The sequence below is a fragment of the Athene cunicularia genome (assembly GCF_003259725.1).
Source record: "Athene cunicularia isolate RWA chromosome 1 unlocalized genomic scaffold, athCun1 chr1_part2, whole genome shotgun sequence".
Lineage (NCBI taxonomy): Eukaryota > Metazoa > Chordata > Aves > Strigiformes > Strigidae > Athene > Athene cunicularia.
The window spans coordinates 6,157,704-6,175,945 of NW_020799092.1; the positions used below are offsets into that span (position 1 = coordinate 6,157,704).

General features: G+C 39.0%; 1 protein-coding gene across 1 annotated transcript in view; it reads left to right on the top strand.

Moving 5' to 3' along the window:
- The first annotated feature begins 254 nt into the window (after positions 1-254).
- Positions 255-18,242, top strand: part of CMAS (cytidine monophosphate N-acetylneuraminic acid synthetase) — a 28,794-nt gene continuing 10,806 nt past the window's right edge. The window contains exon 1 of the mRNA XM_026863330.1: positions 255-356. Within this exon, the coding sequence (XP_026719131.1) occupies positions 255-356 (102 nt within the window). The remainder of the gene's footprint in view (positions 357-18,242) is intronic.

Here is an 18,242-nt window from a genome sequence, read left to right on the forward strand (position 1 = left end):
CACGGCCCTGGAGGGGCACCCCCAGCCTGCCCCCGGGGATGAGGGAGCAGGCGTACATGAGGGTGGCAGATGGACAGCTTAAACACAGAAGCTGCTTTACCTAATGGCTTTCAGGGGGGAAGCACAAAAAATTCTAAGTGGATCTTAACAAAACCGTTGAATTTTGGCTCCTCGCTACAAGGCAGGCAAAATCCACAGCTCAGCTGGCAATGATTTCCATGCTGTGGTGGCCTTCCATCATCTTGACTAGCTAAATGCGAAAGAACCTAAATGGTGGAGGAATAGCAGGAATAGAAATTGGTTTTAACAAATTTGGACTCACCAATGTGAGGGAAATAACCCGACAGCCACTGAAGGTATGGATTCATTTTCCATAGCTCCCAGCTGAACACCCTCCACCTGAATTGTCTTGATTTATTTAACTCACTGAACAGGAAAGGAAGGGTATCTGTACTTGGGTAAGAGTTCACATAACAAATTACTCTGGTTTCAGTTGACAGCAACTGCCTCTGACAATTTCCATATTGTGCACCAGACCATAGGCCTCCCTCTTTGTGTACTTCATGGCACACCAACACTAGCAATCAAGTCACTGGACCATAATGAGCTACCACTCATTAGGCAGGTAGCTGTATGCAGACTCCTAGGCTCTCCCATTTCTTAAGTAAAGAGCTGAGATCACCAGCATTTCACCCATGCGTGCAGGTTCTTCTGTTGGAACTGTTGACACTAAAGGAGATGTTTTGAAGAACTCTCATGGATATTTTGGTGAGCAAGTGGCAATAAATTCCTTGACTTATTTTAAACCTACATATATCATTTATACTGGGGCTTTATGCTAATATAGCAATATATAACAAATGGTCAGAGTAAATTATGTGTTATGGTCTATCAAGTCTTTATTTTACTTCTAAATTTGTCACAGTGACAGTATCCCCACAGTGCTGTGTCAGAACTCATGACATCATATAAAAAGATCAATTGACACAGCTTCAAGATTAATTTTATTTGTGCTCACAACCCTATTTAAAAAAATAAAGGTTCGCAGTATTTGTTTTAATTGCACAGTGTTCTAAAAAAAAATAAAAATAAAGGATCTACCAAGAAAATATTAATGAAGTAGTAAAGACTCTGTTTTCCATTTAAATTTTCTAATGTAATGGAAAATGCAGCCTAGTCTTTGAATAACTTCTCTGTCCCTTTTAAATAATTATTGTGATTAAGCTTGGAGAGGGGAAGCAGTAGAATCTTAGTATTATTTGAAATATTTTCCACAGCTTTTTCTAAAGTTATTATTCCTGGTTTCTATGGGGAAAACTGTTGTGGAAAACATATACAGCAAAAGTTCAACAGAGCAACATAAGTAGAGAAGAGCTCTACATGGAGAACTACAAGAAAACCCCAGACCTCAAAGTTCATCACTATAAAAGGTGTATAAAGCCACAGGACTTGAATGGGGATTTACAAACCTTCTGATCTTTGATGGACAACTGTGCATAAGGGGCTCAATGGTGCGGTCAGAGGCACCAAAAGCAATGCTATGATTTGTCTTGGTAGCTCTTAATCTTGGCTGAATCTGTGTGCAAAGTTGCAGGTTAGATGCTACACACAACATAACTTTTCAGATATCCACTTTTATTTTCTGTTTGATAAAGGTGTTTTTTTCTAATCTGTCACATTGGCAACAAAATACATATGATTGTATTACACTCTTTTTGCTTCAAAAACCCCACAAAACTTAAGAGCTGTTCTTTTAATATTACAGGGCTTTTTGAGGCTGTCAAGAACAATTTCGACATCCCCTAAGCATAGAGGAATTTCATCCTAAATATCATAAAATAGACTTTTTTGTACTATAACATAAATTCCACCAAATGGTTAGACCCACTTGTATAATGACATTGTGGAGTCTGTGTGTGTGGAGCTGGAAGAAAGGGTTGAATTTTTGTTTTTATCTGTGCTGTATTTAACTTGTGTCCTCTAGCCTGACAATGGACAATTCAGACTATTCTTGTGTGTTGCCCAGAAAATCTTCACTTATTTGTAAACCAGCAAACTTACCACTTAGACTTACCCTCTCTGCAAACAAGACAGGACTAAAATATGAACGGATTCATTTTCTCCCATTTAACAAGACACCTACATTGTTTAGTTCCGTTTACAAATTTTGGCTTTTAGATACATAGTAGTCAGAAATAAAAAGAGGTTTAGGTGTCTAATTTCACTGTGAATGCCTGAAAAGGGGGTTAAATACTAAACACAGAACTCACCTCACCCAGGATGGTAGATACTTGATTCCTTATGTCTCTGTCCATTGCCCAGGCTCCCTATACAGCATTTGGAGAGAATAAAACATTTTCAGATTATAATTCTTTTCATCCTAGAACAGGTTTTTAAGATAGTGGGAACTCATTCCCCTCTGGATATGATGGTCTCACCCCATGGAGAAAGAGAGAGTCTATATGATTGTTACAGGCTTAAGCAATTCTCACACATAGATTTAGGAAATTGGATTCCTGCTGTTATGCATCCTATGCTACACTTGGCAATGAACCTAAATCACTTGAGAATTTCTAAAAATTTTAGCCTATTATCTCTTTCTTTTCTTCTTCTTTGAGGTACAGAAATAAATTTTCAGTCTGAGATATTTTTCCATGTATCTACTTTACATTATTGTGTAAAGCAAGAGAATATAATAAAATATAAAAATATGACAAGTATCTTGTTGAAGTTATCCCCACCCTTTTTACTAGGCCTGGTAGAACCCACACAGTCCTTCTCCCACAGCCCTTACCATCTCCGATTCTAATTCCAGTTGTCATACTTGAGGATTGCTATGTTCTATGATGGAATAAATGTATAGCATAAGGAAATATGAGTCATCAAAACTATAAGAAATCTCTTTTATAGGAAAAGATGAAATTAATTGCCTATACTAACCCTGAAATCTCCCATCTGCTGTATACAAAATACTGCGCTTTTCTTTCTTGTTATTTGCACCATATAGAATATATTCCTCAGAAAGCCACTACCATAAGAGGATGCATTCAGTCCTTAAGAAGATCCATACCTTACATATCTCCTTTTTCAGGCAAGATATGTAGTGCAGTTGCCTTACTTTTCAAAAAAGCATTCAACTGTAACGGGTCCCACATTTGCCTTTTATCTAAATCCTCATAGTCCAGTCTCTGAAGTTGCATATCTCAAAGCTGGAAGCTTATTAACAAAGTCTGTTCAGGTTTTCGGGAACAAAAAAGAACTACTAAAAATCACTTTCATAAAAAAGGCAAATCCCAAATATACTTAAAATCATTGTGGCCATGCTTTATGTTGTATTTCAGTTGTATTCATGTATGTCATCTGGGTAAATGAACCGCTGCAGTGTAAGTGTAGTAATGGAGGCACTGCCCTGTTCTTTGTGTTATAAACTGCCCCTGTATTTATTGGGTACTAAACACTGATGTGCTGGATCTCCGATCTTTCCTTATTTTATTCTTGCTGATGTCATCTGCGACCCTCGTTGGAAAACAGGAGATGGCAAGGTAAGTCCATTTCACAGCACACAGAACTTTGTTAAATCCCATGCTCACATGGAAAATCTGGAATAAAAAAATGTCAAAAGGATTAAGATTAATTTAAAATAACTCTACTCCTTTACAGTAGGACATGTCAATGACAAGGCAGTGAAAGGCAATGTCTTAGCAGAAGACACAAAATCCCATTAATGAAAACAAATAAAAATTTCCTAAATTATCCAGCAATCAGCAGACTGCAAAAACATTATGTCACAAGGAATGGTACTCCCACAGAATCTACCAAAACACTTTCTGAAGCTCCTCAGTAGAGTATATCTAAGGTACTTCTGTAATACTTCATAAGCCTGTGACAGCAGTCTGATAGCATGGTCAAAGGGTTCATACAAGTAAAGGAAAAGTGGGATAAATTGTTAGCACACATCTTGGTCCACTTCCAAGACAGCAACAAGATTATACCATATGGTACAAAATTATTTAAAAAACCCAACAGTCTTTGGGGTGAAAATAGCAGCTCCTCTAGAACAGTAGTAGTAAAACACCACCCTGAAGTGTATAATGCTTCAAGGCAGACTCTTGGCAGACAATGTAAGATTTATTAACAAGACTTCAGGGAGATTTATATCATATTTGCTGTAATAAAGCAAATGGTCTGAGAAATGTAGAAGTGAATTAGACAGACATTCATCCATATTAGTTCTCTGTTTTATGTCTTGTCCCTGTAGCAGTCATGGGCTTGATAGGGAGCACTATCTCACTTCAAGTGGACCAATGGATTCTTTTATAACTTTGCACAGGAAATGCTGACATGCTGAGGCAATCTGGAGATCATCAAACAAATATGATCAGAATCACTCTAGCCAAATTTTCAGTTTGTGAATTGGTGTGTAAATTGACTGCACACATGATCCTGTATTCAGCTATTCTGATGAACCGATTTATTCCTCCTCTCTGTTATCTCAGGGAGAGGAAGAACAAGCTAGTATATGTACATGCATGTGTGTTATGTGTTAAGTAATGTACTGCTTATCACTCCAGGAGTTAAACATTAACCCCATCTGTACAACTCAGATCCAAATCTGGTCCGTAGATGTGTCATTATGCAGCAGACGTTTCAAACTAAAGTGTGTTTATTTATTTACAGTGAGACAGATTCTGTGGGCCAATTTGCAGCAACTAACTGCTAGATGTGGCTGAGGGATGCCTGAGAGCAGTTGAATATAATTGGTTTTAGATTTGAAACATAAGGCAACAGCCACTAGTGATAAGAACCATATATATATATGACATGTTATGTCTGAAAAGGTGAAATAGTATCTTCAGGAAGTCAAACTCCCACTTCTCACTTCAGAAAATCCTGAATGGAAAAATGAGTTCACGAAACTGGAATGCAATGTGCCCAATACACATTTCATACATTGTATTGTGTCCTGAGCAGATGATGTGTATGTGAAGTCTTATTTAGAGTAAAAAACTTCCAAACTCACTTTATCTGTTGCTATGGCAATATTATGTTGTTGGAAAAAGTAGCTAATATTCTGAATGATGTTATTCCACAGAACAGAGAAAGAACTGTGAGAAAAAGAGAGGGGAAGAGAAAGGAGAGATACTTTAGAGGATGTCTCCAGGATCATTTGTGTCTTTGAAGAAAAATACAGCTGCACACCCTTCTTACTTTCATTGAGCAGACTCTATTGTAAGACAAGGTGGCTTCATTTGAACTGGATATTTGGCTAAAGTAACTCACAAGGTGAGATCCAAGGAAGAAAGAGAGAGGAATATGGTCATGTTCAGGAACAAAGAAGACAAGCAGGTCTACTGTGGAGCAGGTGTGTTCTGAGCTTTCTCAGATCTGCATGCTGCCTAATGCTTACACACAGCCCAGGTAACTAGTGTTTAATTAAGCTGGTTCAGTACCAGCTGGTAGGAAAACCATGACTAGTACAGTTGACTGGAATTTTGCTTTGAGAAGCTTTTGTCTTACTTATTCAAAAAAAAACAAACTATGTTTGTAATGTTTTTATTTTTTACTTATGAAAAACACAGCATTTTTTTTCTTATTTCAATCTTTTCTCCCTTTTATTTCCTCTTTAGTAGCAAAACACAGAGGAAGAATGTGGAAAACCTTTTTTTCTGGAATCTTGGGTGGGTTCTTATCATCTCCTATTTGCTGACATGAAAATGATGATGAAATTGTGAAAAGACTTATGCATGAAAAATTTGTCCTTGATTCCTATGACATTTGTTTCAGCATCTTCAAAATGCAAAATGCTAATTTAGGCCTCATATTTTGAAAATCTCCTTAAGAATTAGTGATAGCACTGTTAACTATGCTCCCACTGAAGTTGGGAGGAGATGCAGATTCCTGATACTCCTGAGAATCAAATTTTCTGAGGAAATTTTCTGAGCTAAAAAGAGAGAGATAAATTAATTGAAGTAAAAGAAGGTGGGGAATATATGGGATGATGTAGTTACTTCATGTCCTAATGCATTTGATTATGCCCCAATAAAATGGGATCCTGATAAATAGACTGAATAGATAATATTCCCACTACATTTACCAAAGTTTCTGGGCACATTTTGAACAGTAGCTTTCTCTTCTGAAAATATGCATTTTGGCTTTCATCATGAAAAGTTATGAAGTTTGTAACAATGGCAGAATAGTTTCCTCATCAAAACATTCTGTGTTTCATCATCAGGTATCACCAACAAAAGTGTTCAATACAATGTCCATGATTTTACCTACAACAACATTCTCCTCTAGGCCTTTAGAAGCATGTATTAAGGTTGCTGGAATTTCAGAAGCTAAAACATTATGTTCATTCAATAAATAAAATGCTAAAGCATTAATAGTCTCAAAGTTATAAACTTTATCTTGCACAGGCAGAAGCTGAAGAAGTCTCCCAAGGAAGGTGAGTTTGCCTACTGCTGCTGTACCTTCCTGCAAGTTCCTGGCCTGTAACTGTTAATAATGATCCTGCTATCATTTTAAAACAACCTTGTTTTCATACATAGTTTGAAGCATTCAACACTGGTACCAAAACAAAGTCTATTCCGGCATCTTCCATCTTTGCATGGAGCTATGGAGTAAGTTCCTCCTCTCTATCAACAGTGCTTGCTACCAGACCAGTAAGTGAGCATTAAGAAAAACATCAATGAAGACAAAAGTTCTTGGCTTGAGCTAACAGAGTACTTGATTAGGGAATAGTGGGAAGACAGACAAGAGGAAAATTAGCCTGCAATTATATTTACATGAGCAGTTTAGCCTGAAGACAAAAGTGGTCGACAGAACTGTTGGATGCTTGAGGTCAGTGTGGCTATAGTAAACACCAGGAGGAGCTCTGGCTCCAGAATGTTAATCCCCTTGCAGCTAACTCTGCACTTTCTGCCTGAGCACAATTAATCCATATTAAGAAAAATACTTATTTCCATGTCAAAGATATATTTTTAGGTAATTTTCACATTTAGCAACAGTTAAAGGAGATGTAATGCATTTAAAATACTGTAACAGGTAAGAGAACTAATTGGCACCATTCACTGGACAGGTCCTTGCAAGTGCTCTATTGTCAACAGTTATTAATGTTTTCCAAGAGTCCTTTCCTTAGAGACAAGGCATAGGAGTGATGTCTGATTTGCTTAGACTTCCCAGGAAAGCTCGTACCTGCACTTGGACAGAGACCTTTGTTTCAGATCACTTAGAACAAAAAATTGTGTATACAACTCATGCCATATAGTACATGCAAGTTGTAGCCCAAGTAGTTGAAAGCAGACCAATGTGTAGCACTGAAGGGTAGAACTTTTAAAAGACCAGCTCTGGACCAGGCTCGGACTGTGGATTGGAATATGATTTGAGGTTACATGGTAGGACAGATTGAGGTTTTAGGCCCACATTACAAAAGCCTCCTGAACTGTTTTCAGAGATTTTATTGAAAAAGACAAAAAACTTGCAAAGGCAAGGGTAAGCGTATCATAAGAGGGAAGACAATCAGATGACTAGATGATGCCTGTCTCTATAAAGTAGAGGTTTCTTAGGCCAACTCCTTTCTAAAGACATAGCGAATTAAAAATCCAGAATACATGAGTCACCTAATGTCCCTTCAGTCATCTCTTGGCCATAATGGTCACCTGTTCCCCTTGGGAGGCACTTCAATCAAAATTGCATGATTGAAGCTTATCACTACCAATCAGGGTTAAATCATTTATAATTGTATGACTGAAACTGGGGTTTGTTGTTTTTTTTTTTTTTTTAATCTAAAATAATTTTATATTACAGATATTTTTAATGTTCTATGTCTTCATTAACAAAATAAAACAATTCTTTACTCCACAATCAGCGTGGTACTTCTTTCAGGTAGGGTTAATGAAAAATCAAAATTTATGACAGATGCTCTATGGCTGTATGTCTCTACAAATACATATTCAATGACTTGCTTTCCCAGTAACAATTACGAGTGAAACGTGGCTCATGCTCTTGTATGGTGTGAGAGACTGAAATGTCAAAGGACTGTCCCAAATCTTGCTTTGTCTATGCAAACCTCCAAGAGAAGCTGCTGCAGCCTGTGAACTGGTTTGGGTGATGCTGCCCAGAGAAGCAGGAGTGTATGGAAGGATGCACCCCCCCACTTCCTTGCGGTTGCATTGTCTGGACTCTTTAGATAAGCCTCAAAGGGGCAGAGGTGTGCTGAGCTGGCCCCATCCTGTGGCCGTTTGTGGCTCTGTTGTGTAGGCCAGACACCATGCATGCATTGCTAATGAACTGATAAGAGGCAAACCGTCCTGTCTTTGAAGCCAGATGCAACAAAACCTGTTGGACCAGAGAAAAAAAACTCAAGGCGAGCAGATATGCTGATCAGCGGGTATAATGAACTTAAAAAGGCAGCAGAAAATCTGGCTCATTGTGCATCCACCATCAAAGCCAGATCCATGTGCAGCCACCATCGAAGAACTGAAGACTGAGGACCAACGGGATGCCACTGGATACATGGTGGTGACTGTTCTTGCAGCCCTATCCCACTTCCTTGCTTTGTTTCTTCCTTTTCCTTCCATTCTGTCCTATTGCTACCCCTCTTCACCTTTTTAATAAATAAAAACCTGGTTTGGGTATACAGCATTTGACCCTGTTTGTGCGTTAATCTCACTCTTGGGATCATATCGAAACCTCCCCCCAACATTGGATAGGGACATATGGGTAGTCCAAAACGATCATTTGATAACCAATCAGTTAGAGTGAGAACCATCTTCCAAAAATTTCCATTGTAATGAAACAGGGAGGTTGTATAATGCAGACCTGAGCTCTGTAATACTCTCAGGAGCTGCACTGAGGCAAGTGACCCTGCGGATATATGACCAAAATATCTCTGGGTCTGAGGAGACAGTTAGCTATACAGGGGGGCACAAGAGCAACAAGAACTTTCTGACTCTACTGGCCATTGTGCAAGCACTAGGGAGTGGGAAGCAGATTTTCTAATAGAGTGAATTACAAAGATATTATCAGGAGACATTGATCTCTGTCTGATCTTTTGTACAGTCTTCTGCAATTCACATACTCATAGAGAAATTATTAAGAGGACTGTTTACCTGAGCCTGTAAAATTATGTTCAGGCTGCACATGTGTGTTCTATCTATGTTACCGAAAATCTGGAATAAGAATTTATCGACACCAATTTGATGCAGATAAGCAGACACTTCTTCATTGACAGCCGGACGTGTAGGGGAGTGCTCTCACCAACAACACATACCAGGGACCAGAATCATACACCTTATATAGAACTTATACATACTCATTAAGTATTCATACATAAACATACAATTCCTAATAAATCATTAACATATTCTCTTCCTATTTCCGAATCTGCACAGTAAAGGTTAGAAATGTCTAGAAATGGGTCTGGGGTGTAATGTGGGTAGGTGGTCCATGAGTCAGTGGTTGTGATCTCCCCCTGACGGAATTACCTTTTGCTTAAGGACATCGTTTTCTTGGCAGGTACTTGCAAGCTGTTACGGTTACTTCCCTCAGTTCCCATTAATCCTGGACCTTGACAACTACTTGCATTCTTCTAGTCCTATGTATGTATTATAAATCAGTTTACAAATTACCTCGTGTTTTGTTACCTAGGTTCTAACCGTTCCTACTAGACAATTATGACCAATCCCTTCAGCCTTGGTAAGGGGCTGTACAGGGGGTTTTAGAGTAGCAGTTGGTTGTGAGATTCAAAATACAAAAAAAGTAAAATGATTTTTACTAAAATATCTCTTAATTCTATACTTATATTAAAATCAAACACAATTTAATTTCAGTTCATAATAAAATCAGTAACATCTAGGGCTTGCTCCATGAGTCATCAACCAGCAATGAAACTGGAAATAGGAACTGGTCCAAACAATACCACTTGTTTCCCATCCATCTTGAGGCCTAGACAGAGGGAGGGTGTTTTTCAAAGGAAAAGGTGCAGCATGCCTGTACAAGGGATTCATTTCACTTAAAGGGAAACTAGGATTTGCTTTATACCCATTGCTCTGTGAGGAATAGGAATTCCAAATCAATATAATCATAAAAGAAGAAAAAAAATACAGTAATTAGAAACTGCAAGCAGTAATAGCATAATGGCATCTGCAGAAGCTATTTCTTGTGCAATAATCATCGATAACTGTCTGAAAATCTGTCTATAGTAAAAATAAAAATCGTGATTTTACTGAGTTCTCCACGAACGCATTTCAGCATCATTGTTAGAGTAAGAAGGGCAATTTAAACAGTTCTTATTGCACCTCTGATGATGATTTTCTCAGTTGACAATTACTTGCTTTTGCACCACATGGTGTTACTGCTGCTATAATAATGGCACTAGATGGCACTGTTCCCACCAGCTGCCAAAATGCCACGTGAATACTACTTTGCGTTGCTAATTCAGAGTTACGCAGGGTTACACCAGGCTATGTTACAGGAACAGTTTCAGAAGACATAGCAGACTTATGAACTGTATGAATCTATAATTAAATCTACTGCTTTAGATAGAGGAAGGTATAAACTGCTTTAGACCAGGTACAAATAAAGCAAGCTCTGTTCTGATTAGGCCACAATTATGTATTTCTGTTCTACTAAGAAGCAACATGCAAAGCCTTGCACTCCGCAGACGAAAACCATCAGCAGCAGTCAGGGACGTTCAGTGTCAGGCAAAAAGAAGGCACTATATACACATTTCTGTGCTTCAAGTGAAAATATTTGTTAATGTGTAAAATAAGCGTGCATTTCATAAATAGTTTTGACATATATTGTGGGCAAACTGGCAGCAGATTGAGGATGTTTATGGACTCAGTCAGATAAACTGTTTAATGACCCAGTGCACAGATAACATGATTGAGCTGGCTGCTAAATTTGTAGAGATTTGTACAAAAAAATATTTAGAGTATTATAAACACAACATGAATGGAAACATATGTGTGTGAAAGCACCAGATGAGACAGCAGAACAAGGAGTAAAAGAATACCCTGTACTGATAATGAAGAACACTGCTCCCTTGATACTGTTCCCAGAACATTGTTCTCAGCAGTAAAAATGAATAATGGGATGTTTAGGTCAAGCCCAAAAGGCCTGCACTCAAGCCCACAAGGCGCTCACTCTAAGACCACGGGACAAGGTGACTTTTCATCACAAGATGCTGCATTCTCACAACAGGAGGATGGCCACAAGGCAGCAGGAAACAGATATACATTTAAAATAAACAAGAAAAAAAGGGGCAAACCAAGCAACTTTGCCTAAGATTTATGGAGGCTGATGTAAGCAAAAGCCTAAAACACAGGACTGCCCTGTAACATTGATTCCTGAAGATTATCAAAGATCTGTGAAAAAAAAACAAGTTTACCGTTGTCAATCCATAAGAACTCCAGAGACATGATGAACATGTGACAGATGGTGTACTTTGCTATCTGTTGCACACAAGTAATCCTTGCCAGGGACACACACATAGGTGCTTGTCACTGTGATATGGGCGAGTGAGTGAGTGAGTGAGTGAGTGAGTGAGTGAGTGAGTGAGTGAGTGAGTGAGTGAAGCTATTTGAGAGAATGTTAGTGCATAACATCAACTTACATAGAGATTTTGTAAACAGATAAAAAGTTATCTTTCTCTAAGATCTAGCACTAGGTTTTGTTACGATGAATTATTTTCTTTTAAAAACTTATATTCCCATGTCCCTTCACTCCTTCACCTCTTTTAACTCCTCTCTATTGCAGTCTTCTCTGAGACTTGTATAAGATAGTGAGTTTGGGGTTCTTCTCTGCTTTCTTTGTTAAATTGTCTTCCTTGAAAATCATAAGTTTAAGAAAATAAAAAGAAAGGGAGACGGAAGGAACTTAAAGAGATCATTTAGGTCACCCAATGATAGCTAGAACAAATCCTAACACTGTGTCAGCCTCAGCTGCCAGTGAGGGAGATGTCACACCCTCCCTAAGCAATGCAGGGGTAATTGCCCTTTCAATTACCTTCTAATACCTGGTCTGAATATCCTGTGATGTAACTCAAGCTTGTAATTTCTTGTTGTAAGCACACTAACATGACAAAGATATTTTTCTTTTATTCTGCAGCAATCTTTTACTTATGTGATCATTACTATCACTTCCCCTCTCAGTTTCTCCTTCTTTTTATTAAAGAGCTTCATTTCTGTTTCTTCACAGTTTCAGCCTAAGAATGAAAACCAGACAGGATTTTTTTTCCTTTGCTTTACCAGCTGGCAACAACTATCTCAGATTTTGGGGGTTCAGTTAGCCTCCCAGAGGCTAGTTGATGGAGGGAAGATGTAAGAAAAATAGGCTAGGAAAAAATGACCTGGTCATGAGCATGATAGAGGGTCAGTCCAAAAAAAAACTCAAAATGCCAGACCATGAAATTTTCTGACACTGTAACAAGACATACAAGTTGAAATAAAAAGAGTGAAAAGCCATCAACTACAGGAACAAAATATCATTCATGTAATAAGTCCCTTAAGTAGAAGGGAACATTTAAGGAAGGTTTTAGGGAGGCTCACAACTACATCACACTATAGAGGAAAATTTAAAAAACAATCAACATAACAAAGGTATTTGCAATTCTGAACTAGGGGAAAATTTTTTTTCTGCTTGCACATCTGGCTAAAAGATTAACCTTATCCATGTAATCAGGATACACTAATCTGGCATCTGAAAAACGTGAGTATCATGGGATAACCAGCCCTGCTAAAACTCATTTTCTACGTCGGGAAAGCTGGTGATGTACCCTCTCTGAAGGCAATCCAAAGTTTAGGCGCCTTCAGGCGTTCTCTAAAGGTACCTTCTAAAGGATGCTCCAAGTATATACTTTGGCTATATGAAGAACTGAGGTATTCAGGCTTCCAGCTTTCCGCCTCATTTAGACTCCGGGATTTAAGTAGGATGAATCCAGGTCATGGTATCAAAAATGATGTGTAAGTGTAAATGTCTGCAACATTGACTTGATTTACAAAGTTGTTTGGATTATTTTATGGCAAAATTTAAATATAAATCAGTGTTGTTATTACAATAATTGACAATTATTTTATAGACAGGTAATGGCTGTTTGTCAAACAATGTAATAGTCTTGGTAATAATGAAGACTTCAGCAGTTTGAAATTACTCTTAAATATACATATTTCAGTTCTCTCTGATTTCTTCTATGTACATGAGATTGCCAAAGGGAACACAATCAATCCAGCAAGCATCAAATTAAACACAGTGCATTTCAATATGCTGCAGCGAAGTAGTATGTTCCATTTCATTTCTGCAGCAAGTCCAAGTAATACATTAGATCAAGTCTAAGCTCTAAGTAATAAAACTCCCTCCTATCTGCTTTTAAGGAATCTCAGACCCTTTAACACTTCCTTGGCCTTTTTCATAAACATATGTTACCTTTTATTCATGTAACTCTCATGTATGGACAGACTATAATAGCCCAAGACTTGCATGAAGTTTCCGATAACAGGAACGGGTAATTTGCTAGGCTTTCCCAGGCTCATTCCTTATTTCCTTTACACTGGTTTGACTCAGCATAACTGTGCAGATTTCACTGTTTCCATGGCTCAGGGCCAGGAAAGGAGATCTAGATCTTTCCTTCTGCTGTAGAGAGACCTAGAAAGAATAACTCCCAGTTTACTCAGATGTAGCATATCCCTGAGGTTTCCACTAGATACTTCCACTGAGTCTTTCTTACCTGTTTCTGTAGTATTCATTGTTAGGCATGTCCTAGAAAAAGACAGGACCCTGAAACTGGACTCACCTGCATAGTAACTTATGAAGCCCTACTAATATAAACCAAATTAGACTCCATGCACACAAAAGTAATTAATGGGCCCAGTTAGGTCAACAGCAGTTTTACCATTTTTATTTGAGTCACTTGGCTTTGACCAACACACCACAAGGCTCTGCTCATGAAGCTCCAATGTGAGCTTCAGAGAATCACTATCACATACTTTTCATGTCTTAAAGCCTGTGAAGAGTGTTGCAACCAGTGTGAATGTCAGAAAGGGCAGAGAAGACCTCAAGACTGGTAATTCAGAAGATGAAAGGGCAGGGTCGATCTCATGACTGGCAATTCAGAGGGTGTTAGTTTGAAAGCAGAACACAACCATCATTACTAGTGAGGTTTCTTGTTCAGCCATGTCTGATACACATTATTAAGTTACACACTGCATAATAAAACATTTCCCTAATTAATAGGCTAAATTTCACAGTGCTCTCTATTAGTAGATTATAACCTTTGAACAGTGATCACAGTAACACTTCAGCACAGAACTACTGAATGCCTCCACTTTTGTTCATTTGCTCTTACACACAGACTTGAATGAAAGGACTTCTTTCTTGAGAGAAACTACAATGTGATACTTTATAGAAACTGAATGGTGGCCAGAAAGGAAATTCACAGATTTCATTATCCTCAGTGGAATCATATGGCATGGAACATGTTTTTAAAATAGATTTATTCCCAGTAATTTTACTAGTATACCAGTATTTCCTTGCAATAAGCCAATTTGGCCCTACTTGTTCAGGGACAGTTGGGCACGATAAGACTAGGGGCAGGCAGGTTGCACAGTCAAAGACTTGACCATGTTATGTGACATGGGCATGCGTCCTGCACTAGCCAGTAAAGCCTCTACACTGGGAAACCTGTGCCTGCAGGCTACTTCATGATTACATAAAACAGGGTAAATGTTCCAAAGAAGCGGAAAGCATTATATTCTTTGTTTTGTTCTCTGTTGCTCTATGAATAGAACAGTAAATGTTCTTATCTCACTGAGTGCTGTTACCCACACAGTCCCTTCAGGAGCAAGACATCAGTATAAATATGGAAGAAATGAGTCAATATGTATTTAGGTGAGTACTCAAACTAGCTCAGAGCTGAGTTTCATCCTTGGTAGCTGGCTGACGAAATCTCAGAAACAGGTAGAGTTACCGAGACCAGAAAGGATAAAATGCCCCCTATGTTAAAAACAGGGGGAAAGGAAGAGCCTGGGAACCATGCACTATGTCTGCTTTAGCAAGTAGTGGGACTCAGTAACAGTTTAGGTGCTTTGAGAGTCAGTTCAGAAATTCACTCTTGATCTGAACTGAAATTTTGATACAGATGCATTTGAACTACTAGTTGAACACTTGATCCTGGGAAAAAAATGCTGGAATAAATAACCAACAAGCTTTGGTAAGCACATAAAAGAAAACAAAGCAATTAATAGCAGTCAATAATAACTTACACAGAACAAGTCAAATAAACAGAATTTCAATTTGGAAAACCAGGCCTATGACTAGAGGAAGATGAAGTGCATACCATATATCCTCAGCTTAGTAAAACTCTTGACAAGGTCTCACATAGCTTTCATGTAAATAAACTAGAGGAATGTGGTTTACATTAAAATATTTTAAGGTGGGGACAGATCTGGTTCTGTTATAAGAAGTCCAGAGAAGAATAGATGGTGCCTGTTTTCAAGTATGCATATGCCTGCTGAACAAAGATAGGAAATAATCTATTCTCTAGACTGTTTTGGAGAAGACGGGAGTTAATGGACTTATACTACAGAAAAGAAGATTCAGTAAAGGTCAGGAAAAGCTTTGCTATCATATGAATCTCTAGATTGCCTGGACAGGTCAATATTTCTGAATTATGTAGCTGAAATATTATTAATAAATCATTCAATTTTCACAATGTGATGAACCAAAATACAGATGTTTTTAACCCATTGCTTACTTAACAGGTAGGTATTTTGAATATTATAACATTTAGGTAGGAAATTCTGAAAGAGACATAATGCAGCATATGATTTCTCATTCTTCAGTTGTTAAAGCCTTGTATATTTTCTTTGTAACATAACATGCTAGACAGGCGCCATCTCTGGCTACTTTAAAGGAATTTCTCAGAGAACTGCACAAAATAGTATGATTTACAGCAAAAGTCAGTCCATAAAACTGCCCTCAGTAGGACTTCTATCTTCTCAACAAAAAGGACCTTTGTTTGCAGCAGAAGTACCCCATGTAGCTGTTGTGTTTGTTCAGAAATGTGGCAGTCATTCTTTTTTGTTACACCTATGTTTGAAGGGGTTGACAGGTAGGATCTAGCAAGCTAGCTGTGCCAGGTTACAAAGTTAGCACCAACAGCACTTTAGATCCTCCTGGAGATTTCTGCCTGTACAGCAGAGTTGGCAGCTCTCAGTCAGACCACCAGACTTTGCACTGTAGATGACCATGTTCAGGCACATGTTTTGCTGAACCTGGTCTGTTGTGGGCACAGCAGCCTCTGACAGAAGCATAGGGCTAAACAGGTAAGAACTTGCACGTGACAAAGGCTTGAAACTCTAGAGATATAAAAATTTCAAAATTAAGTGCATGGAAAGTGGCCTGCAGGAAATACAGTACTTAGCAGCATATGGCTACTTGTTTCAATCTCATCTAAAAATAAAAGGCCTGAAAGGTGCTGTCTTGATCTGCATAGTAAAAAAGCAAGCTGCCTACCTCTGCTGGGTTTCTTTGATCAGGTGTACACTTCAGAAAGAAAAATCAAATCCCCCAATGAATAAACATTCTTCCTAAATGCCTGCCTACAGCAGAATATAACTATGAGTGTTTCCTTTGGCAGTGGTAGATAAGGTCCTCCTGCTCCACAACACAACTTAACCTGCAGACAACTTCAGTGAGCTGCATAATACATTTCTATTACGGACAGAGATTCTGAGTCTCCAGGAGTGACTTTATGATGCGGTTCAACAGGCTCCACTTTCCAGTTTCCAAATTACTTTAAAAAACAAATTCTCATGCCACCTTATACGGGTAGCATATTGCTTTATTTTATCCATCCAGTTTCTATAAGTAAATTCGTATAACTTAACATCGGGTGTTTTTATGCCTTAATACATCTTTTAGAAAGTGGAAAACAGAACGAGGAGTGAAGATTTCCGTTCCCACGTGAAAACGCTCCGGTGTGACTACTCTGCCCTCTGCCGGGACTCCTCAGGCGGTAAGGGCATGACGCAAGAGAAACCGCTGAAATTTGAGGATTTATGCTGGTGGCTGACGAAGAACTACTGAATCCGGTCGCCTGGTGCTTGTGCAGCTCTGCCGATATGGGCCGCAGTGCATGCTTAGCTCCCAGCTGCCAGGTCTTTCCAGTGCCACAGCTAACCACCTCGAAGCCACGTCGTGGGTGCCGACAGGAAACGTAGTTTTTTTTTTTTTTTTTTTTTTTTTTTTTTTTTTTAATGGGCATAAAATAATGGGCCACATTGAAGGGAGGTTGTCACAAGTATGCTTGAAATTGCTAACGTACAGGGATCTGTAATATAAGACATTTAGTTTTAATGTTAGACATCATTTGTAGTTTACTGGCTTTTATTGTTTCCTGTATTTTTCCTGTATTTTACTGCAATGTACATAATTTCATTTATACTTTTTCCTAATTACCCTCTGTAGTTGTCACCCCGTTACCCACTTGTAAGATATTTTGAAACCTTTAACTCCTTGCCTAGTAAAGATAAGACAGACCTTGGACAGTCTGAAAAACTCCCTGAGTACATCCTTAATAGCAGGAGCCTAAAGAAAATAAGTGCCTAAGAAGACGCCAGTATCAAGGTAAGTGTTTTAAGCTGGAACAAACAGGAGCTGAAGGACGGATGAAGTAACTCTATAACCACGTATGGACACTAGAAACATAAAAGTTCACTAAGGGACAGTGTAAGAAAGGCTGTGGGGACCCCTAAGAGGGGAGAAGACCCTCACTCTATTTTACTACGCATGCTCAGACTCTGTAAATGAATTCTGAGAACTTATTAGCATAAGACTGCCTTTTCTAAGAAATCTAATGCATATGTATGCTTTTTGTGTAGATTAGTCAGAGTGTTTTGCTCGTAAGGGTGGCACTCGTGGCGAAGCGATCCCCAGCGCTGCGAATAATGTATCCGGGCTGAGCAGTCATATTCAATCCTGACTGGGGAGCGAAGCTCTTTGTTTCAACACTCGTGCCGCGGGCACGGGCATTGGGTGAGGAGAGCTGGGTGCTGCCTGCCCTCCCGCTGCCCAGCACAGCGCTTTGCGGAGTGCCCCGTCCTAGGCAGGGGCAGGAGAACGGGCGCCCCTGCCCCGCTTCCCCCAGACGGAGGCGCACTGGCCGCGGGCGCCTGCTCCCGGCCCACCCCTCCCCTCCCGGCCCTGGCCTCCACCCCCTTGCGCGGGTTGCGCGCGCAGCGCGG